The 24,869-nt window shown below is 38.9% G+C and overlaps 1 protein-coding gene across 1 annotated transcript in view; it reads right to left on the bottom strand.

The window, feature by feature from the left end:
• Positions 1-24,869, bottom strand: part of CCT2 (chaperonin containing TCP1 subunit 2) — a 181,603-nt gene that overhangs the window by 103,688 nt on the left and 53,046 nt on the right. The window contains exon 3 of the mRNA XM_067142714.2: positions 21,150-21,279. Within this exon, the coding sequence (XP_066998815.1) occupies positions 21,150-21,279 (130 nt within the window). The remainder of the gene's footprint in view (positions 1-21,149; positions 21,280-24,869) is intronic.

The following is a 24,869-nucleotide window of genomic DNA, read 5'->3' as shown; positions in this document are numbered from 1 at the left end:
CAAGTTTTATGAAGCACTGAGTGACATCACAGTCAGGGTCAAAACCAAGGATAGGATAGTGATAATAGGCAATTTCAATGCAAAAGCTGGAAATAGAACTGAAGGATACAAAAGGGTGACTGGTAAGTGTGGGGAAGATATGGAAGCTAAGGGGAATGGGAAGCGTTTGCTGGACTTCTGTGCTAGTATGGGTTTAGCTGATATGAATACATTCTTCAAGCATAAGGCTATTCACCACCATACATGGGAGGCTAGGGGTACCAGATCCATAATAGACTATATCTTAAGACTTTGAATTCAGGAAATCTGTTAGGAATGTACAGGTTTTTCGGGGATTTTTCGATGAAACAGACCACTATCTGAACTGCAGTGAACTAAGTATCTCTACGCCTAGGATTGAGAAAGTGAAATCTGTCTGCAAACTAATAAGGGTAGAAAATCTCCAGGACGAGGAAATTAGACAGAAGTACATGGATATAATTAGGAGAAGTTCTGAACAGTGAACAGTAAGCAGGTTCAGAATATAGAAAGAGAATGGGTGGCATACAGGGATGCTGTAGAAGCAACAGCTGGAGAATGTCTAGGAACAACTGTGTGTAAAGATGGAAAAAATTGAACATCTTGGTTGAATGATGAAGTAAGAGCAGCTTGCAAACGTAAAAAGAAGGCTTATCAGAAATGGCCCCAAACAAGGGCTGATGCAGACAGGGAATAGATACTCCATTATCATAAAGCAGCAGGAATAGATGAAATTAGACCTGAAATGGTGAAGTATAGTGGGAAGGCAGGGATGAAATGGCTTCATAGAGTAGTAAAATTGGCATGAAGTGTTGGTAAGGTATCTTCAGATTGAACGAAAGCAGTAATTGCACCTATCTATAAGCAAGGGAACAGGAAGGATTGCAACAACTATTGAGGTATCTCATTGACCAGGCAAAGTATTAACTGGCATCTTGGAAGGGAGGGTGCGATCAGTGGTTGAAATAAAGTTGGATGAAAACCAGTGTGGTTTCAGACCACAGAGGGGCTGTCCGGATAAGATTTTCAGTATGTGCCAGGTAATTGAAAAATGCTACAAGAGGAATAGACAGTTATGTTTAAGTTTCGTAGATCTAGAGAAAGGGTACCAACGGAAAAGTTGTTCATCATACTGGGGGACTATGGGATCAAGGGTAAATTATTAAAATCAATCAAAGGCATTTATGTTGACAATTGGGCTGCAGTGAGAATTGACGGTACAATGAGTTCTTGGTTCAGGGTACTTACAGGGGTTAGACAAGGCTGTAATCTTTCACCTTTGTTGTTCGTGGTTTATATGGATCATCTGCTGAAAGGTATAAAGTGGCAGGGGGGATTCAGTTAGGTGGAAATGTAGTAAGCAGTGTGACCTATGCTCAGAACTCTGTCTTAATGGCAGATTGTGCCGAAAGGCTGCAGTCTATCATCTTGCAACTTGAAAATAGGTGCAATGAGTATGGTATGAAAATTAGCCTTTCAAAGACTAAATTGATGTCAGTAGATAAGAAATTCAACAGAACTGAATGCCAGATTGGTGATACAAAGCTGGAACAGGTAGATAATTTCAATTATTTAGGATGTGTGTTCTCCCAGGATGGTAATTTAGTAAGCGAGATTGAATCAAGGTGCAGTGAAGCTAATGCAGTGAGCTCACCGTTGCAATCAACGGTATTCTATAAGAAGGAGGTCAGCTCCCGGACAAAACTATCTTTACATTGGTCTGTTTTCAGACCAACTTGGCTTTACAGGAGCGAAAGCTAGGTGGACTCAGGAAACCTTATTCATAAGTTAGAAGTATCAAACATGAAAGTAGTGAGAATGATTGCTGGTACAAATAGGTGGGAACAATGGCAGGAGGGTACTCGGAATGAAGAGATAAAAGCTAAGTTATGAATGAACTCGATGGATGAAGGTGTCATGGGAGGCAAATGGAGGAGGATATGTTACCTCGGAGAATAATAGACTCTGTTATGGAGGGTAAGAGAAGTAGACGCCATTACACTAGTTGCAAATAGAGGATTGTGGCGACATTTAGTAAATTCACAGAGGCTTGCAGACTGAATGCTGAAAGGCATAACGGTCTATAATGATGATGTACGACTAGCTGATGTACCGGTGCTTCACTACGGAATTCTACATTGTAAACAGAATTCTAGGTTAGGTAGTGTACACCTTGTGAGCAAGATTGTATTATATTGCATAGCTCTTAACGTTACCCTAGAAAAGCGACGGGGAAGTTACCAAACGTCTTTTGTCATATGAAGACTGGCCCGCTAAACCTACCATCAGTCACAATCAGGTTGGGGAGTTTTCATTATAATGACAGACACACACTCTCCACCTGCTATTTTACATCCTCTGAAAGACTGTCTTAGTGGTTTTCCCAAGTGAAATGAACATAGGTCATTACAATGACGTCAGTAGGAATGGCGCGATTAAAAGCAATATGAAATACTCGATCAAATGAAAAACCACGCATTTTCTCCCTTTTAAAAGAACAGTTCTGCGCTACCGATCTAACAGTCCAAAGTTCCAGAGCTGGAATGACCAAGCCGCAGACAGCCGTGATTCGTGAACACTAGTTTTTCTTCGGCGGGAGTGTGTGTGTGTGTGTGTCGAATAATGGAGAGTCCCAGGGCAAAAGCTATGTCCTTTTACTATGTTTGTTAAAAGTACGATGAGTCAGAAAATCTCATTTCACTACACTGGAGGCGGAAAAATCTATCTGATTTGGAGGCAAATTTTTCCTCCAAGCCAGAGGAGAAAACCCCTCTTCACTGCTAATTTGGAGTAAAATGAATGTAGAATTTAATAAAAGTTAAGAAGAAGACGACGCTTTTCTTAAGAAACGGCTCTTTTCCTGGATGAATTTTTAATTACTTAGTGAATTGTAGTGCTATAATTTGGAACAGGCCTAAACTGTAATTCTAGACCAGGTATACTACTATTACTAAGTGAGCCTCTGTCAAATGTGCACACTGCTCATTCAAAACAGCGTGTCTGAGTAGGGATCGAATAGCTGGAATACTATGATGAACCAGTGTGTTACCTACCAGCAGTATCAGACAATGTATGAACCAGAGGAATGACATGCTAAAGAAAAAAATGTTTTCTAACTCCCTAGCTATTTCCCGTCACTATTCAGTCAGGCTGTTATACTCGGTACGCAACAGTATTCCCATCTATCAGAGTTGAGGGCAGCATAAAGGGCAAAGAACATCATAACAAACAATGGTCAATGTAATATTGTTGATCAATGTTATGCGCCTTCGATATTGTAGGCTTTCACATTTAGTTTTCTTCAGACTCCGAAATACTACTCATAACATAGTCGGTACGGTAAAACTGAACAAAACATAAATGATTGGAAATTGTATTCTCTATAAATTTTGCTATGTAGTACTTTTCTACAGGACCAATAACATAGGTATTTAAAAATTAAATTTTAGGCGCCTACCCCTAAACTACCATTTCATCCAGGGTCAGTAAAATTGTTTATAGTTTAGACTATAGTTTCTTCTTCCCCAACTCTGTATACCGATTTTCATTAAATTCTGTTCACCCATTTTCTCGTGGCTCGGCGTTGATGTGGACTTAGCAACAAAAATCGAAATTCATGAATATCTGTGTTATCATAGCCGGTACGGTAAAAATGTATAATCCATAAATGATCGTAAATTTAATTCTATGTAACTTTAGTGACGCAGTATTTATCGATAGGACCACTAATAATATAAATATTTGAGAATTTAATTTTAGGCCTTCCTCTAAACTACCATTTCAGTCAGAGTGAATAAAATGATTTATAGCCTAGATTGTAGTGGCTCATCCCCCGACTTTACATACCGATTTTCATGAAATTCTCTTCAACAGTTTTCTCGTGATGCGTGTACATACATACACACAGACAGAAATTACGGAAAAGTAAAAAGTGCATTTCCTTGTTACTGTGGACATGACCGATACAGAAATACCATTCTTTTCAAATTCTGAGCAATGTACAGACAAAACTCTTATTTTATATATATATAGATGTACTGTATGTTCTGTCTGTGTTCTGTATGTACGTGCATCAAGAGAAAATAGCTGAAGATAATTTAATGAAAATCAGGATGTAAAGTTAGGGAATGAGCCACGACAATCTAGGCTATGCGTAATTTTATTCATACCGAGTGATATGGTAGTTTAGGGGAAAGCCTAAAATTTAATTCTCAAATAATTTATGTTGTTAATGGTTCTATCAATAAATACTGCATAAAATTTTTTTATAGAGAATTAAGTTTCCGATCAGTTACCGTACCAGCAATGATAACAGAGATATTCATGAATTTGAATTTTTGTTGCTAAGTCCATATCAACGCAGAGCCACGAGAAAATGGGTAAAAGGGAATAAGGAACTTCATCCTACGCTATAAAATAATTTTACTCACCGTGAATGATATGGTAGTTTAGGGGAAAGCGCCTAAAATTTAATTTTTAAATACCTATGTTATTGGTCTTATTGATAAGTACTTCTTCTTCTTCTTTTATGACCACATAGGATCACTTTAGTCAGTCCGTCGTTCAGGTCTCTTTGAAGGGATTGTTCGGGCTTTGCGGTCCTCCCAGTACTTCTTCAGACGCTCCGATCTTCGTGCCCTTTCCTCAGTTGAAAATGTGCGTGTTGTTGGTTTGTTTTGTGTAAGGGTAAAGCGGAGGTTTGTATTCTTGAGTTTTGTATTCAATTTTATCTTATTTTTGGTGTCTTCTGTTGTAAGGCCTATTTCCTTCAGATCCTCTCTTACTTCTCTGATCCATTTACATCCTGTTGTGGTATTTTTTGAGACGAGATTGTGTTGTACTAGTTGTTTCAGAAGTCTCGAGTCCTGCATCCTCATGATATGTCCAAAGAATCCCAGTCTCCTCTTACGCGTAGTATCTGTAATGGGTTCTAGCTCTTTGTACACGACTTTGTTAGGTATTAACCGCCACTGTCCATCTTTCTGATATTATTTGTTGATACAGATTCTTCCAATCCTCCTTTCAATTTTCTGAAGTCTGTCAGTCTGATTGTTTATTCAGGTAAAAGAGTGTTTCTGCTGCATATGTAGCTTCCGGTTTTATAACTGTGTTGTAGTGTTTTATTTTTGTATTTATTGATAGACATTTCTTTTTGTAGATATCCAATGTTAATTTTTGTGCTTTAGCTAATCTATTTGTTCTTACTTGGATTGAGATTTTTTCATTTAAGTTATGTGTTATTACTTCTCCAAGATATTTAAACTGAGTTACTATTTTGATTTTATTACCATTTATGGTGACTTCTTTTAGCTGTGTTGGTTTTTGGGGCATAATTTCTGTTTTTTCAAATGATATTTTGAGGCCAATTTTATTTGCAATGTTTTGAAGTTCTATTATCTGGGTTTTTGCTTCTTTTATGTCCACTGCTAGTACTGCTAAATCGTCAGCAAAACCCAGGCAATTTGTTTTGATTTTTCGGCCAATCTTTATTTTGGGGGACATTTTCTAAACCATTCCCTCATTACCATTTCTAGAGCACAGTTAAATAATAGTGGTGAGAGCCCATCTCCCTGCCGTAGTCCAGTTTTAATTTCAAATGTCTCTGATGTTTCACCCCTAAACTTCACTTTTGACGTGGTATTGGTGAGAGTCAATTTTATCATGTTTATTAATTTGGAGTGTAGTCCAAGGTGTCTTAAAATTTTAAACAGAGATTCTCAATGGATGCAATCATAAGCTTTCTTGAAATCTACAAATGTTATCACCATATCTCTGTTTCTTCTCCTGTTATAGTCCATTATCAACTTAAGACTCATGATCTGATCAGGACAGCTCCTCCAGGGTCTGAAACCTCCTTGATATTCTCCTAGTTCTTTCTCAAGTTGTAAACTTATCCTATTAACAGGCCCCGATTTCAAGTAGTTAGCGCCCTGGGCAAACAATATTTAGACGCCCCCCTCCCCCACCAATCTGCTCGTTTTTCTGTCCCTATGAAAAAATAAGTGTTTAAAAATTAAAGTTTTCAAGATTATGAGTTTTACAACAATATCAAAGGAAACGCTATGCAACTAACACTACTTGAGTTAGAATAATGAAACTTCGCACACTTATTTTAAATACATTGTTCTTAGCTATAAACATTAATCAGTTAATTTACATAAAAGTTTGTGAAAAAAAAAAAATTTTTTCCATACATAATACTTTCCCAGTTGACTGTGAATACAATAACAAATCTCTTAAAACAACGTCTCAATTCAGAAGAGTACTCTTAAAAATGTTTTGAGACACTGTTCTTTTACCATCATTGTAAGTTCGCAGAGATTTCGAAAAGTCCACCCTTACGTTTTTGTTTTGGATGATGTTTAATAATATTCTCAACTAATGAATTTAACTTGACATTCCAAGTAGCAGGATCATCGATAGAAGATGAATTAGGCACTTTAAGTAGTTCAAGTTCGTCACTCTGCTTTTTAGCAGCGCGTTTGTTTTATTTTTGTTTTTTTATGTATTCAGCACCTCTTTAACTTTTTACTCTTGGATAAATACTGAAAAACATGTAAGAATTACACAAGACAATGAGTTGGCTAGGTGAGGTTATCAGGTTGATGGTGAGCGGATGTAAACAATAATACGCACACGAACCGTCACGAACCAATGACAGACAGGGCTGTCTGGACTAACAGGGTTGCGAAGCTACCAATTACAACTGCCCACCCAGCACCCGCACGAGTTAAATAATACCTTTCTTATTGTTTGCAGTTATTAATTTTTCTTCATAAAATTTAAATATATAGATTAAATTCCGGTTTTAAAGTTAGAATAGTTTAAAATGATTTATATAGACTAATAAAAGAATTGAAATAATTTGTGGAAAGTAAAAGTAATTTGAGTGTAATGAATTTAAGACGTAATTCACGCAGGCCATAATTACTCGATCCGCCGGCCGCCGCCCCTCAAAAACTGGCGCCCTGGGCAAATGCCCAGTCCGCCCATTTGTAAATCGGGGCCTGCCTATTAAGGATGATTATTGAAAATATTTTGTATGTTATGTCTAGGAGCGAGATTCCCCTGTAGTTATTAGGGTCGGTTTTGTCCCCTTTTTTGTGCAGAGGATGAATGAAGGCTGTTGTCCAGTGTTCTGGTAGTTCTTCTTTAATCCAGATAGAGACAAGTTGTTGATGGAGGGCAACTTTTGCTGAGGTTCCTGCATATTTCCAGATTTCCGCAAAGGTCTGATCTTCTCCTGGCGCTTTGTAGTTTTTTAATTTATTCAGAGCTTGGTAGACTTCCTTTATTGTGGGGGGATTGATGTTTTCTGGTGATGTTTTTATCGGGGTGTTGGTGTCCAAATGAAGGAGTTCTGTAGGTTCCTCACAATTTAAAAGCTTGTTGAAATGTTTAGCCAGAATTTCTGCATTGTCTTTATTGTTATGGGCCAGCTTACCATCTTCATCCTTTATCAGTAGGGTCGGGGGTTCATATTTTTGGAGCTGCTTTCTGAAGGTTTTGTAGTAGTCCCTTGATTTAGTTTTACTGAACTGTTCTTCAATTAACTGCAGGGTGTCCTTATGATGTTGTCTTTTTATTCTTAAGACTTGGGTAGTTTCTTTTCTCTGTTTTACTAGCTTTTGATAGGATATTTCTGTCTTTTGGGACTGATGTAATAGCCATGCCTGATGTCTTTTCTCCAATGTTTCATCACATTCACTGTTCCACCATTGGTGTTTTTTACGTGGTTTAATTGGAGCTAGGTCTTCTGCAATTTGTTTAAGGTTGTACTATGTAACAAAAGTCATAGAGAATACCATTTCCGATCATTTATGTCTTATTCAGTTTTACCGTACCGACTATGATAAAGAGTGGTGGTGGTGGTGATTATTGTTTTAAGAGAAAGTACAACTTGGCAACTATCCTCTTTATAACACTTATCAGAAAGAAAAAATGGAAGGCGTCCGACACTTTGAAAAATTAAGGTATTGGCCTAAGAAAAACAAGGGCCACGAAGGGCATGAAAATGAAAGGATCCCTAGGCTTCCATACGTAATACTGTTGGGGTCAGGAAAGAACAAGTGTTGAACAAGCGAGGTCGGATAGGATAGGTGAAAGTGAGGAGCCTGGTACAAGCAAGTGGAACAAGGACTCCGCTAATGGCCCCGTGGTCACCAACTCACTCTCCCAAGTTCAGAGGCAAGGGGGCCCGTTTTAGTTGCCTCTTATGACAGGCAGGGGATACCATGGGTGTTATTCTACCGTCCCCACTCACAGGGAATGACTATAAGGGAATTCATGAATTTAGATTAATTTAGATTTTTGCTGCTTAGTCCATACCAACGCCGAGCACTGCTGACATGGAAATATTGTTCAGTCATGTTAACTGGTGATAGATTTTGTCAGGATTGTCTTAAGGTGTAAAAATGCATGGTCATCGGTCCATATCAACAAGGAAAATTGCGAAGATGATTATAAAAATGAGAAAAAAACGTGAAGGAATGATCGCTTGAACAATAAGACAAGAGGGAGTTATGAACGAAAGGACGAGTCACTTTATACCTTGACATCACAGAGTCTGAAGAAAACTAAATGTGAAGGTGTATAATACAGAAGCTCATAAAATTGTTCAACAATAACATTACATTAACCATTGTTTGTTGTGATATGCTTTGTGTCTTCAGCTACCACTCATCTCCGATAGGTGGGATTACTTCTGCTTACCAAGTATAACAGCCTGCCTGAATATTGGTGGGAATTAGGTAACTTTCTTTAGCATGCCATTCTTCTGGTTCATAAAATGTTTTGATAATACTGGTACATAACATACTGGCTCGTCATATTATTCCAGCTATTCGATCGCTACTCTGAAGTGTTTATTAGAATGAGCAGTGTCCATACTTAACGGAATAATGGCAGAGGAGTGTTCACGGCTGTCTGTGGCCTGGTCATTCCAGCTCTGGAACTTTGGACTGTTAGATCGGCAGCGTAGTACTAAAAGCGAGAAAATGTGAGGTTTTACATTTGATCAAGCATTTCATATGATAAGAATGATTTCAATCACAACATTTCTACTGATGTCATTGTAATGACCTGTTGATTTCAGCTGGGAGTTTGTAAAAAGGCAAGTGGTGTGTGTCTGCCATTACAATGAAAGTTGCCCAACTTGATTGTGACTGATATTAGGCGAGAAAATTCCCTTAACCCATCTTCACGTGCGAAAAGGGGTATGGGGACTTTCCCGTCGTGTTTGTGGGGTAACAATAAGAGCGATGCAATTTTATACAATCTTACCCACAACGTGTACACTACTTAACCTAGAATTCTGTATCCAATGTAGAATTCCGTAACGAAGCACGGGTACATCACCTAGTGTCCATATAAAAGTCAGTCATTTTGTATGTGCAGCTTAATATGTAAAAAATGCCGGGCTGAGTGGCTCAGACGGTTGAGGCCCTGGCATTCTGACTCCAACTTGGCAGGTTCTATCCTGGCTCAGTCCGGTGGTATTTGAAAGTGCTCAAATACGTCAGCCAAGTGTCGGTAGATTTACTGGCACGTAAAAAGAACTCCTGCGGGGCTAAATTCCGGCACCTTAGCGTCTCCAAAGACCGAAAAAGTAGTTAGTGGGACCTAAAGCAAATAGCATTATTATTATTAATAGTAATATGTAAAAAGTTTGCATCACTTCCAACTTGTACTGACTTGTGCAGCAAGTATCTCAACGTACTTTCAGGCTGACCTAAAGGTCCTGAATAAACCCAAATTTTTGGAGTTTTGATTGTATTTTTCTCTTTCAAATTTGCTAGTGACAAGTGACAGGCAGGATTAAATAGAATGTATTCAAAAACTGTAGGTACATTCCAAACCATATTCTTGGTTTCAACATAATCTTTAAAAAGTTGATGTAGGTCTAATTTATGCAGTAAAGGACTTCTAGAAACTTACTATAAACAGCATACAGGTGACCAAAACACAATGGAAGATAATAATAAGAAAACATGTCGGGCACTTTTTTCATCGGATGTACTTTATTTAATTAGATTGATGATGATGCTTGTTTTAAGAGGCCTAGAGTTTGTGGTTTTTAGCATTTGTGATAAATGCAAAATATGTTGAAACTTTGTTAGTGTATGTGCCTTCATCTTATATGATCTCTATGGGTGGTTTTTAGCAATTTTGAATTAGCGATAGAATGCAAAATTGGTTTAAAATGCATAATTATACAATTTATGCAAAATAAATGTGAAATTCTCGGTTTTATGCAAAATAAAATAGATATTTATTTCAGGGGAAGGAATTATCACCGCGCATTAAATCTTTCAATGTGTGGAATATCTTTCAACAGCCAAAGAGCAGTGCAAAGAACAACCAATCAAACAGCTTAATACACTTTCAAGTACACACATTCATTCACTTTGTGTTGATCCTCGATCATAGTCAGTTATTCTTGCCATAGGTGTTTAGTAGTAGTAGTACTGTTTTACAGTACGGTAGCGATTTATTCTCTGGTAGCCATGGCTAGAAGCGAAGTGACCATCAAACAGCGTGCCGAGAGTCACAAATCGGAACATTTTTATGTAATACCAATATATATGGTCCGTCACTGGACATTATAAATTTTCCAGCTAACTCATTCCTAGTTGCCAGCGTTTCGCCCTCGTGTGCTAGGTTGGGCTCATCAGTTGCTACCTAGCACACCTACCAAGACGCTAGTGCATACCGTGGAGGCCACTGTGTAGACTACTTGGAGCCATTGGCAGTGCCAATGCACTATGAGAGACTTTGTCTCTTTACAAAAAATTGATGCCTGCTTGGCACTAGCCAGCGTCTTGGTAGCTGTGCTAGGTACCAACTGATGAGCCCAACCTAGAACACAAGGGCGAAACGCTGGCAACCAGGAATGAGTTAGCTGGAAAATTTATAATGTCCAATGACAAACATTTATATTGGTATTATATATTTACTCATTCGGGACAAATGGGAATCAACATCTATATCAACATTTTTATGTAAGCGATACAGATATATTGATGTGCCGACTTTGCAACTTGAATGGAAGATGTTTTGGATAAACACTGCAAGAGCAGAAACCATGTTCTACTAAAGGAGTGATTTTTTCCCAACCAGCAAGTGAACAGCGTGGCATCAAGCGGCAAGCCACAATAGCAGAAATGGATAGAAAAGGCAAAACGAGCAAACAGCGAGAAACAAACGTTCATTGAGGATGCTGTGAAGATGTGCCTGCAGGCTAATATCCCCATCCACAAGCTGGACCATCCTGCTGTCACAGACTATCTTGAAAAAGTAAGTGGCGAATTCAGATATTTCTGGACGTTATTTATATTAGTGTTTAATATACATTTACGCAATCTTGAGTGTGAAATATTCATAAATTAGCCCGTAACGCTCGTCCTCCCCACAACCAAAAAAAGAACCACATGGATTGTTTTGAGGTGTTACGATTGCTATACGGCCTTCTTGAATTTTAGGTTAGGTCTCTTTAAGCTTTCGACCAAAGCCCATGTGGATGCACGTTTCCTAATATGACGACTTCACGTGGAATTTTAGGTTAGGTCATTCAAATTTTCGACCAAAAACCAAACAAACTTGGATGGACGTTATTTTAAAATGTTACAATTTAATAGACCATCTAGGATGTAAAATAATCGCTTGTTTTCATGTACATAAATGGAAGTTTATAGGGAAAAGCTTCAAAACTCGTTCAGTGATTCGCTAGGCCAGGACCACACTAAGTGTAAGTATTTGCTCTTACCTCTACACTTAATTACTATTATTATCATTAACAAGTTTAACAAAATTTTACTGGCCCCACAGGTACGTCCCAGGATCAGGAGACCTGCCCCAAGGTAAGTACCCTTAGCAGAGATTATGATCCACGTTGCGGAGATTCAGCAAGGGGAGAGGTGAATGCTGCATTGAGTGTATTTGGCAATCTGTTCATTTTTGGGTGCTGCCAACGGGACAATATGCAGCCGAGCCATCATTGATGCTCTCAAAGACTATAATACTGATTATGAAAACGTGCTGGGTTTACTGTCAGACCCTGCCAGATACATGGGTACATGTTTCCAGGCATTACAGATGACAATTGGAGACCATCTTCTTCACTTCCAGAGCTTTGCACATAACTTGCATCTTGAGGGGGATGTTATTCTCAAGGAACTCTCACAGTTGAATAGTTTGGTTTCAAAACTTAAGATGGCTTTTCTCCACTGTGGGAATTTGAAGAACTCCTATCTAAATTTTTTGCAAGATAATTTCCCTGATTTGAATGCACTGTTGTTCCCAGCTCCTGTCATCACCCAATGGAACTTTTGGTTTCGCTCAATACAGTATCATAAGTACTTCACATGCCTGGTAGAATTTTTTAGCTCTCTTGATGACAATTCCCCATATAGTGTAGCAGTGGCCATTCAGTCTTGGATATCAGGATATGCTTCCCTTGCTGAAAGTTCAGATAAAGTTTGTTTCACAGATACCCCCCCATGGCACAACAGCCCCGAAAGGCCATGGCCTACCAAGTGACCGCTGCTCAGCACGAAGGCCTGCAGATTACGAGGTGTTGTGCGGTCCGCACGACGGATCCTCTCGGCTGTTATTCTTGGCTTTCTAGACTGGGGCTGCCATCTCACCGTCAGATAGCTCCTCAATTGTAATCACGTAGGCTGAGTGGACCTCGAACCAGTCCTCAGATGCAGGTAAAAATCCCTGGCCTGGCCGGGAATCGAACCCGGGGCCTCCAGGTAAAAGGCAGGCACGCTGCCCCTACACCGGGGGGGGGGGCAGCTTTGTTTCACAGATATCTGTGAAATTTAATGCAGCACTCGAAGTACTGGAGGGATTGTCCTACCCATATGCTCATAAGTCGTGGGATGATCTTTTCACTATTTGTGGAGAATTGAAGAGGTGTGGTGACGGATGGTTTCCATTGGAAACAAGTGACCTGCTGGAGACTTACAGAAACAATATGAAGAAAGAGGAAATTAAGGTGCAATTTAAGCAGTGTGTGCTTAATTGCATAACTAAGCTCTCGAAGCACATGAGCGTCGGTGATACTAAAGTGTTTTCCAACGAAGTGTGCAATTTACGGAATCATTCCTGCAGTTGCAGGGCAAGACAGTGCTCTGGAACCCAAATCACTTGTGTCTTTGAAGCATAGGTTGCCATTTTTTGGAAGTGTCGCTGTTGACAGTTCGTCGAAGGCTGCAAGGCATATCACCAACAGATGCTGCTGAACATTTAAAAAAACACTGACGCTCTTCAAACGTTGATGGCACTTGGGTTAAAGTTTCTGTCCTTTCCCTTGGCAGCACTGCAGTGTATTTGGACCCCTACGAACAGTGTTGATGTAGAGAGGTTTACAGCAAGTACAACATGATTGTAACTGATAGGCGATCTCGAGTGAAGGATGACACCATCCAAACAATTGGCAAGTTGTACTTCAATAACCCTTGAAATTCCTCTTCCTTGTAGGTCTGTTACACTGTAATAAATTAATACGTTCAGAATAATATTTTTCACTTTATAATTGTGTTTTTTTAATAATGCATATTCGTATGTGTGTGTTTTAGTACTTCTTGCATTCTTATGTTGATGTGTAATGGAGTTTGAATTACTCCATTACCTTAGTACTATATATTTTGGATTCCATTTATGTTTTAATATTATGGTGTGCGTGTCCACGAATTAAGAGTTCGAGACACCGGGCGAGTTGGCCGTGCGCGTAGAGGCGCGCGGCTGTGAGCTTGCATCCGGGAGATAGTAGGTTCGAATCCCACTATTGGCAGCCCTGAAAATGGTTTTCCGTGGTTTCCCATTTTCACACCAGGCAAATGCTGGGGCTGTACCTTAAGGCCACGGCCGCTTCCTTCCAACTCCTAGGCCTTTCCTATCCCATCGTCGCCATAAGACCTATCTGTGTCGGCGCGACGTAAAGCCCCTAGCAAAAAAAAAAAAAAAAGAGTTCGAGATACCATGGTCCTTGCTCTGATTTGCGCATGGGGAGCCATCTTGCGGTGGACTTGGTTATAGAAACACGAGGTGGCTAGTGTGTGCTGCGATCTGGCTCCGAGAAGTTAAGTTTACCTGGCAAGGGACCGTGCTGGACAATGCATGTCTGAGCGTTTTTTTTGTTTTTTGATTTTTGGGACTGAATTGAAGAGACGCTCTGAAGCTAAGCTCTTGGTTGTGGTTTAACGACAAATTAATTGCTCAAGAAAAGAAGATGTTGGTGAATTCCGATCCGGGTTAATGGATTTCCACCTGAGCGTTAGGCTCGAAGTTTGGTTTGTTCCTTGTCTTCTACAATCCGACCTCGTAAGTAGATTCATTTGTACTTCTGAACTGGGTTGATCTCACCGATGAAACTACTATTAATGACGTTTGAAGACATGGAGAAAATTTATGGCTATGATATGTGAGAAATGGAATATTTGATGTTTCGGACATTTGTTTTGAGCATTTAAAGAGAAGGACTTTTCCAACTGGTCTTGTTATGAGCTTGTAAGATTCAATCTACGTTTGGGGTTTCAAATTTCGATGGTAACTATGATATTAATTTTTAACTTTTGGTTCTGTTACTTAAAGTTTCATGCGCATGAAGCAGGATTTTATATTTGAGGAGCTCCTCACTAAGGTAAATATGTATGTAGTATCGGTGCAACTTAATCCATGTTTCTTATTTCCCTTTTAATAATAATAATAATTATTATTTTATTACTAAATTTTTCAAACCTATTCGAGGGTGTTAGGTAATGTTGGAATATTGTTAAGATGAAAGCTTTTCTGTGGTTTACTCGGTACTGGTGTAGCCATTTTGAATTATGGTGACTGTGTTTTGTTACTGTACGATGTTATAGAATGCACACGTGGGTGAGCGTTGTCCTGTTGCATGTGACAACCGAGGATCTGATGATTATTGACGGCTAGAACCGTGTGCTGTGATGGTCTTGATTTTGCCGCCTAGTGGTGGACCTGCTGCTGTTTGGTGATATTCAAGTGATTTAAGTTTCGGTCACTGGTGTAATGTTCTCTTATTTAATCTTTCTTGTGGATCATGTACCTTCATTTGGATTATTTCTTGAGGATTACTGAAGTAATATGGGTTGGTAGGCTATAACCGAGATTGTCATTGGAGGAGTTTTCATCTTCAAGACTGTAACTGTGAATTTCTAGATTTTAATTGTCATTTGATTCTCTTTAATTAATGCCTCGACCTTGAAGGTTTAATGTTCAGTTGATTTTCCCTTTTAATTGATCCAGTTGCAATATTTAATTTTTTTTGGGGGGGGCGAATTACTGTGAAATTTAAATTGTAGTTGGAGAGGTTGGTATTTTTCTTTAAAAGATTTTGTTAATTAAAGTTTTTTTTTCTTTCAAATTTATTCAGTAGTTATTATTCCAGCCATTTAGCTAATTTAACTTGTTTAATTGATTCGCCTGGCCTCTTGGCTCTGTTGCTTCTACAAATTGCGACGACCTTCTGATTGGGATTGCACGGTAAGTGATGTGGTATCTATTATTCTTGTTTACTTGGTACAATCCCTGGTCGTGCTAAACGCTCTACCTTCATATTTTATGTTGTGAGAGATGTTTGTCTTATTTTCCATAGTATTCAAAACTGCATGACGAGCAATGTGTGATTGAACAGTATGATTTTACTCCCAACTGCTGTGTGTACAATTTCGCAAATTATGCCTACTTTTAACCAATTTGCTACAAAACGCTAAATTTGAGAAATATAGATGCTACAAAATGCAAAATCTCTTATTTTTAAAAGCTACAAACCACGAACTCTAGTGATTACATTTAATTAAGGAGCTATCTAACGGTAAGATGGCAAGCCGAGTCTAGAGAGCCAGGAATAGCGGTCGAGAGGATTCATCACACTGACCATGCGTCCGTCACCTTGTAATCTGCAGGCTTTCAGGCTGAGCAATGGTCGCTTGGTAGGCCAAGGTCCATTAGGGCTTAGTTTGGTTTAGGAGTGTCTGTAAGATTATAATTATACTTATTTCATTATTGTAATGTTTAGCCAAATTGTTGATGGTTTTAATTCGTTCCCAGATTTTCCATTTTCCTGTAATGTATGTTTATTTCAGGGTCCCTCCAAAAACGGTGAATTGAGGTTCCACTGTAAAAGCTTTTTGACACTTCTCCTCTGAACTTTACTCTGGAGTTCATGTTTGTTACCATTAGTTTGATGATTTTTATTAATTTGGGATGAAGACCATATGATCTGAGAATTTTTTAGAGTGGGACTATGGATACCATTATATACTTTTCGGAAATATACGAATGAGATAAAGAGCTGTTTATTTCTGCACTTGTAATATTTCATTATCAGTTTCAGGCTGAGAACTTGGTCTGGGCAGCTTCTGTATGTGCAAAATCCTCCTCGGTATTCTCCAAGTTGTGGTTCCAGTGTGTTTTTGATCTTGTAAATTATGCGAGAGAAAATGTATGTGTAGTCCAGTGGGATATTCCCCTGTAATTATTTGGGTTGGTTTTATCTCTTTTTTAAAATAATGGATAGTTTATTACTGGGGTCCAGTGCTCCAGAATTTTCTCCGCGATCCACATTTCTACTAGAAGTTGATGGAGATTTATTATCACAGGTTTTCCAGTGTTTTTCCAGATTTCTGCAAAGACTAGGTCTTCATCACTTGCCTTGTAATTTTTTAGTTCTTTAATTGCAAGCTCCACTTCGTTGATGGTTGGAGACTTTATTAGATCAAAGGCAGTTAAAATGGATGTGACAATGTTTACCTGAAATGTTGCTAGTGGGTAATTGCAATTTAGAAGTTTGTTGAATGTCTCTGTGAGCACCTCTGCATTTTCTTGGTTACCATGAGCTAACATTCCTGATTTATCTCGCAGCATTAATGTTGCGGGTTCATATTTTTGAAGATATCTGCCGAAAGTTTTGTAATAATCTTGCAATGGCTTTTTCTGGAGAGTTTTTAAGATGTTTATGTTTCGTTTGCTCATTGTTTTATTAGTTTGAAATTTGATTCTTCTGACTTTTGGGTTTGATGGTTTATCCAAGCTTGGTGTCTTCTCACTATTGCCTGGTCGCATTCTTCATTCCACCATTCGTGTTTCTTCCTGGGATTCACTGGAAATAATTCTTGTATCGATTTTAATTTGGTGGTCAATTCTTCTAGTGATTTGGTGTCGATAGATCCTTCCCATGTTGTAATAATCCATATCCCTCTCCTGCATACTGTCGCCGTTTGGCAACATACAACTTTTCACCTGTATAAATGGATACAGATTGTGGACAGAGGTAGTTTTACGGCCCACCTTCAACTGTACAGTCAAACACATATATCAGTGATGGTTTTTTTTTATATACATATGACAAAACAGCCCTACAACCAAAGGTATTCCTTCCATCCTGTCAACATCCACGCGTACCAACCACCGCTTATTTTTCGTGGGCCCTCCCCACCACATTACCACAGGCTTCAGGAGTACCTCTGGCTCAATCTCAAAGACATTACCGACCTACGGTCGTGCAAGTATACTTGCGCCTTGCAATACATACCCATGGCCAGTAGCCAGTAATGTTCGGTCTCTGAATGTTAAAAGCTTAGCGTAAAATCGTGAAAAATCGTATATATACCCCATTATGACAATCCATATCACATACGAGTGTTAAGCTATTAGCCCCAGGGTAGAATTACTGGTATATCTAAAACAATGAACGTAAGTTGAACAATCAAGCTTTCTACTGAATCCTTTATGCGATTCAGGATGACTCGAGACAGCACTTTGCTTGGAATGGAGAGCAAGGTAATATCCCTCCAGTTGTTGCAGTTTATTGTATCCCCTTTTTCCGGTAACTTCAATATCAACCCCTTCTTCCAGCCAGTTGGTATTTTCTCCTCTTTCCATATTGATTGAAATTTGCAGGAACCACAACATTCTCACAAAATCAATATGCTTTAAAAGGAAACCGCTCAAATTAAAAACCTAAAAAACATCCTGACTTCAGAAAAGGTGAATGGCAGCTGACCATGTCTGCATGGATAAATATCTTCATCAAGAAATCCACAATATCAAACTGCTAAGGGGAGTAGACTCAGGGTCAGACCACTACATTGTTAAGATCAAAATAAACTTAACCCCAATGGCAAAGAAGAAACCTCCAAGTAAAAATACAAGAAAGTTTTACCCAACTACTTAATAAAAAATTACTGCATGAATTATTTTTTGTTTTTGTTTGGTGAAGAAAATTTCAAGCTTGAATGTTATTCAGAAAGGTGAGCTGTAATACGCTGCTTCTAACATGGAGTACAGACACTGCATAATAATATACACTACACAAATTTCAAATTAACAAGGTTTTACTGTATATTATGCAGACAGCTGTGCCACACTCAAATGGCACGCTCATAAGTATGATGTTTCTTATAGGTAAATGAAATCTTACGGCCTCAATTCAAATCACTTAAGTACTTCTGCCGATGTACTAAAGAGGGCAGCACCCTCGTTTGTAAAGACTGGAGGTCGTTGCTTTTACGAGACGAGAGTGTTATCTCTTATTTGCACTTCTTTGCCTTGATTATTTTGTGATGCTATAACCATGGAGCCCTTGCCGATAGAAGTAGCCTTCCTATGCTTTAAATGGCTTTTTAACTTATTTAAATACCAGGTCAAATTTGCATCCTACTTATTGTCTTGACCTTTTAATATTGCAGGTAAGTGCAAAATTTGTTTTAACTTTCATATTACGATTTTGTCCCGATATTCTTCAGTTTTAACCATAGCTGATTGATATATACCCTTCAGCTCTGCTGTATGAACGAATGTGTGCGTGTTGATGTGTTGTGATTATGAAGTGTTGGTAACTGGGTCTCGATCTTGTTCTATGAATGTGCACTGCGTGCTATGATATTTCACCAGCTATTGTACGAATGCCCCCCGCCTCGACTTGAACTTCATTCACGTTGTACGGAGCGCCTGTGGTAATGAGTTTGTGTACGGGATTCCTATGATCTCGTTGTTAAAGTATTTGTGTGGTGCATGCTGCTACTTGATTTACACGAGGCCTGATTAGTGACCAGGTGAGTCACGGTGCATGAATTAATTTCGACTTTATAAGTGGAGCGGCTGCTCATATTGTTGGTTGTTACCGGCGTGTGTGTGAATGCTGGGATGTGTGTTGATGTGTGAGGAGGGGCGAAAAGTTGATATATCAGCCAGCTCAATTTTTATTTTTAATCTTGTTTCTGTACCTCATGTTTATTCTTGGTACAAGTTTGTTTATTTTTTGCATGTCCCCACCTTGGGCTTTTATTTGCCCAAGGGGCCGCCATGTTTACCTTTCGTAGTTTTAGTTATGCGCATGCCTGGGATTCTCTTTGATTTTATCTTTGTTGCTGTGGTTCAGAGATGTTGGTTTCTGTGCCATGCTGATACCTTCATTCTTTTAGTTTTCTTCTCGGTTTTGTACTCCATGACGCATGTGGGAATGATTGAGCCATGTCTATTGTTGAGTCGAGAATGAGATGTACACATTCCTACGTTGAAAATGAAAAAAGAACGACCAAGTTAGGCCGTGTTAATAGTAACAATATTGGTGATAATGTAATATGGCTGAATTTAAGACATGGAACTTGCCACAATTTTCCTGATTATTCTTTGAGTGTAAAAATGTTGAGCTACTACAACGATGTTGTAATAACCACTGAAGAAGGTATGTTCACGTTGAAATTCATTCCCCTTTTTAATCACTAGCTTCAATTTTCTTGTTTGTTTTCATCTTATTTTAATTTATAATAAACCCTTACTTAAATTTTATTGGCATTTCATTGGTAGTGTGTTTGAGTCATATCCTTTATTGGTTGATGATTAAAACCGTTTCCAGTTCAGGGCTGAGTCAATCGCCTTTCCCAGTTGCGATCCTGGCCTTGAATTATCCGACGTATGTGTTTAACACGTATGGGGTGCGTTGCACAGCCTTTCTCAAAATGTTGTGGAGCAATTGAGGATAGATAATCTAAGTCAAAGGAGCCTGATAACCAGTGGAGCCTGTTTATCTAACGGTAGTGATTGTTTTAAGTGGAAATACAAATAGATGACCATCCCTTCTTAATGCTAGTCAGAACAGAAAATGGAAGAATAAAGTTTTTGACAAAAAGAATGAAAGGGCCCCAAAGGGCATGAAAATTAAACTTAAACATGTAGCCGTGGTAACCTCAGGTCAGTAGCTGAGTAGGATGATGTAATGTTAATATAAGAGACTGATAAATGAAGTGTTAATACGATTATTTTGGCAAAGCAGTTCCTATATGAATATTTGTTTTAGTACAGTGTTGCTGTAGTGCAGGCCTTCGGATTGACTAGCAATCATTTGGTAGGCCTAGGCCCATCACGGCTGTAGTGCCATGGGATTTTTATATCAAGTTAATTGACAATGAGCAGCATGCACATACAGCACACATTTTAGTGGCCAGTGATGACTGTCAGTGCGGCATCTTGCTGTGGTTTGGACATTGTTGCTGCATAGTAAGATCCTGTAATATACTCAGAATAGGACGAAGAAAAGATCTGACGAAAAAAGGCCGAATAGGAAACATGAAAAAGAGGAGCAGGCACAAGCAATGTCAGACACAGCTAGAGGCCCGGTGGTCACCAATTTATACTCCCTGGTTGAGAACACAAGGGGAGGTACAGACTCTGTGAATATTGTCCAACTGTAAAAAGTTGTAAAGTAAAATGAAGGGGTAGTTATTTACAATAGGTTGAATAGTAACAATGACCAACAAGAAAGTGTAACTTCACAAAATTACTACAACACAGTACTAGAACTATGGATATATAGTTGTTAATAAAAAAAATAATGTGGTGCAGGTCTTTGGAGCCAACTCCTTATAAGATTCCTGCACATCTAAGAAGATGATAAATTCAAATGTTGAAGATGACAAACACCCAGTGCTCAAGCCATCAGAATTAAGATTAAAATATCAAACCCGGCCCGGAATCAAACCCATGACCCCTTGAACTAAAGGCTGGGCAGCACGCTAGCCATGGAACTGGATGACATATAGTTGAAATAGTTATAGTAACAAAAAGAATAGAACCCCTACAACTAACAAAATTGGTTTGCTCACCTGTGATCAAGAGCTGCTGCATCAAGGGCACTCCGAGCAACCTGAGTTGCCCGACGCCAACCAGCAACGATGATTTGAGGATGAATTTTCTGATCAATCAAATGCTCAGCCTCTCGCAGCAGTTCAGCAGCTGCAACATTTAATAAGACATTCACTTTTGTGACAAAGTAGCAATTAAAAAAAAAAACACTTAACTGGAATGATAGAGACAGAATGCAGAAAGAGTTCATATCTTCATTAACCAAGTGAGTCGACTGTCAAGTATGGGTGTTGTAGCTTCGGGAGAGGGTATATTAAAAATCCCATAAACAGCCGTTGTAGTTTGTAGTTTTCCATTTTCACACCAGGTAAATGCCAGGATAGAACTATATAATAAGCATTTCAGGCAAGACAACTGCAGCGTGCTGCAGACTCCCACAGGTCAATCCTCTTTTGCCGCTTTCGGCTTACATAATTATCAGTCATGATACCAAGTGATGACGAGATGTCTCTTAGTGGCACTCTATGGGTCTGGACATATCTGGCTTGTAGCAATATCCCATTGGTCTTATCATCAAGGCTCCATAATAAAGAGCCACCACAGCGACTAAGGGACACCTTGGCCTAGATACTTGTCACAGCCGGCAATCACTCTCTGTAATGAATTCTGGGAGTGGTGCCTTTCTGTTGCAAATTTCAGTCAAAGGCAGCAACCGCAGACACAGGTGGAGTGAAAAATGCTCCACAATTTAGAATATTTTCCTGTATTTATTCTCGACAGAAGAGAGGTTGCAGGTGACTACAAGGATCTGGATAATACAATCTTTTAAAATATAAAGGGGTGGTCAGAAACAACGTGAATCAGGTATATGAGCATTAGAGGGTTGGTCATGCTGATAAATAATTTGAGAGAAATAATTCGATATCTTGCGCTGCTGTCATTTTATCAGCTGCTGAAGTTAGCCAATCAGATCAATTGGCGGGCGAATTCAAATGGGCTTTGCGAGGCGGTGTTGCTGAATCTGTACGTGGGTTAAGACCAGCATGAGAGCACCAGTCGAAGAATGAAACTTAGCCACAGGAGGGGCTTGAACACAGACCTCCGAACTAACAGGATCGCGCCAAAGCAACTGCGCTACCGTGACACTGGCTAAAACCAATGGTGTGTTTGTGGCGACGCTGATTTCTCGGCATGTCTCTCAAGCCGATCTTAAGTCAGTGCAGATTTAGCAACACTGCTACACAAAGCCCATTCGAATTGACCAGCAAAACGATGTGATTGGCTAACTTCAGCAGCTGATAAAATGACAGTGCAAGATATCTAATTATTTCTTTCAAATTATTTATCAGTGTGACCGACCCTCTAAAGCTCATATACCCGGTTCATGTTGTTTCCAACCACCATGTATAATAGAAATGTAACATAATAAGTCATTATTATCTATTATCTATTAAATATTAATAATAATAATAATAATAGTTATACTGGCCTGCAAATTCAAACTTTCCGATCATTGCAAGAAGTTTACATAGTGATCTTTTATATTTCGGGCATGCTGATTCCGGAACTGAAGTCAGTTTTCCCCTACCATATCAGGTTTTTGTGCAAATTCAAAATGAAAATTTGATAATTATGCAGCACGTGCACATGCAAGATTACTATTATCACATGTAAAGAACGCTTCTTTCTTATTATCTTCACCCATATGAACACTCCTATCTTACACTGGTATACTTATGAACATAATATAAAGATATGCAGTGTTAACAGATCTGTAGAAAAACACAGCCAAATGGACCAAAATTCACCACACAATAAGCCTCATAACGTACTGAGATTGGTAAGTCTACGGTTTCAATTTTATAATGTCCTACCTTAGTATAAGAAACGTCTTCACCTTGCTTTTCGTGTGCGAGTAGTAGCTGGACCTTCTCTCTCTTTATTGGAGCCAACACACTTCCTTTAGGGGGGGGCCATTCTTTTGACATCTCCATTGGTTTTTCTTGTCCTTCAGAGTGACAAAAAACAGTCTGTTCTGGAGCAGGCATTGAATAAACTGTGTCAGTCGACAGTTTCTGGTTGTTGAATACAGCTTCCTTGTCATTCTCTTATGATTCACTGTATCATAAGCAGCCGTGAGATCAATAAAAGTAACTCCTGTTATTTGTTTCATATCCATCCTCAATATGCTGGGTTAGATTAAGTATCTGACCAGAACATGACTTTCCCGGTCTGAAACCTGACTGTTCCTTTATAATCTTTCTATCGATAGAATCAGAAATACAATTCAATATCATCCTCTCCAGAATTTTGAAAAGATGACAGAGAAGAGATATGGGTCTGAAGTTTTTGGGGTCATTTGGCTCTTTTCCTGGTTTAAGCAAGGCCACAACTTTTACTTTGTGATCTTTGGAATCAACATTCTAGTAACACACGTGTTCATCAATTTCAAAACCCAGTTGATAGTCATGGGGCCAAAATATTTTATTTGCTCTGATCTTATATCACCCAAACCGGCAGCTTTGTTATTTTTCATACATTTGATAGCAGTTCGCAGTTCTTCCGTGAATGGTGTGCCAAGGTGGTCATTCTCCTCTTCATGCTGTTGGATTTTTATTTCTTTGGCTCTTTTCGTGGTTTCGCCATTCAGCAGCGGAGTATGGTTATTGAACCTCTTATTGTGGCGATACCAATGTCATGAAGTCGTGTCCGGCTGAGACCAAGAGAATCCCACTGCTGTACAAGAAATTTAGGGATTGTGCCTCGAGCACTGATCATAAGTCCATCGGATGTTGTCCAGGTAATATTTACTGTTCAAAATAGGACAGTTGATAGAAAAGCATTGGGAAAATGGAAGAGAAATGATGATATTCCTAATTTTAGAAAAGGCATAAGATGGTATCGCCAGAGCAAAGGTATAGAAAGTCATAAAGAAGAAAGGATTTGGAAAATAAATTACTGATTACGTGCAGCAATGCACAGCAACTGTTCAGACAGTGCCCATACCCCTGTATGTAGGAAAGAATAGTTTCAGAAAGTAACTGAACTAAGATAGAGAAGCATAGTGTTGCCTTTTTTGTTTACAATGGTAATGGATGAAAATGCGAAGGAGACAAATTAAAAATATGGGGCAGGGAGCTGAAGGTGGTGAAGTTTGCAGATGGCACTATGGTGTGGGAACGAAATGAAGAGGAAGTACAAGGTCAACTGGACATTTTGAGAACATTAGTAATTATGGAATTAAAATAAGCTTGGAGAAAAGCAAAATAATGGTGTTGACTAGAACGAAAAGATAAGGGAAAGGTACTGTAAAATTAGGGGACAAGACTTTGAAAATGTAGAGAACTTCAAGTACCTACTTGGGAAGTGAATTGATGCAGGACAGGATGTGGAGATCAATAAATGGATACAGCACGGAAATAATGTGAGGAACTTGATCTGGAAGAACGATCTAAGAAGGAAGTGTAAAGAGGTGATGTATAAGATTTATTACTGCCTCATACTGACACATACTGGAATCTGACAAAGGAATCATATAATGTTATAATCATGGGAGATTTCAATGCTATTGTTGAAATGCAACCAGACCGAGATGGAATCGGGAAGTTTGGTCTAGGTGTCAGGAACAAACGAGGGGAGAGGTTACTAGACTTCTGTGATCAGTACAATACAACTGTGACAAACACGTTATTTGACGTTCCATTACACAGGAGATACACTTGGAAAACCCCAGTTGACAC

This window comes from Anabrus simplex, chromosome 3, assembly GCF_040414725.1.
Source record: "Anabrus simplex isolate iqAnaSimp1 chromosome 3, ASM4041472v1, whole genome shotgun sequence".
NCBI classification, from domain to species: Eukaryota; Metazoa; Arthropoda; class Insecta; order Orthoptera; family Tettigoniidae; genus Anabrus; species Anabrus simplex.
This window is presented reverse-complemented; position numbering and strand designations above follow the sequence as displayed.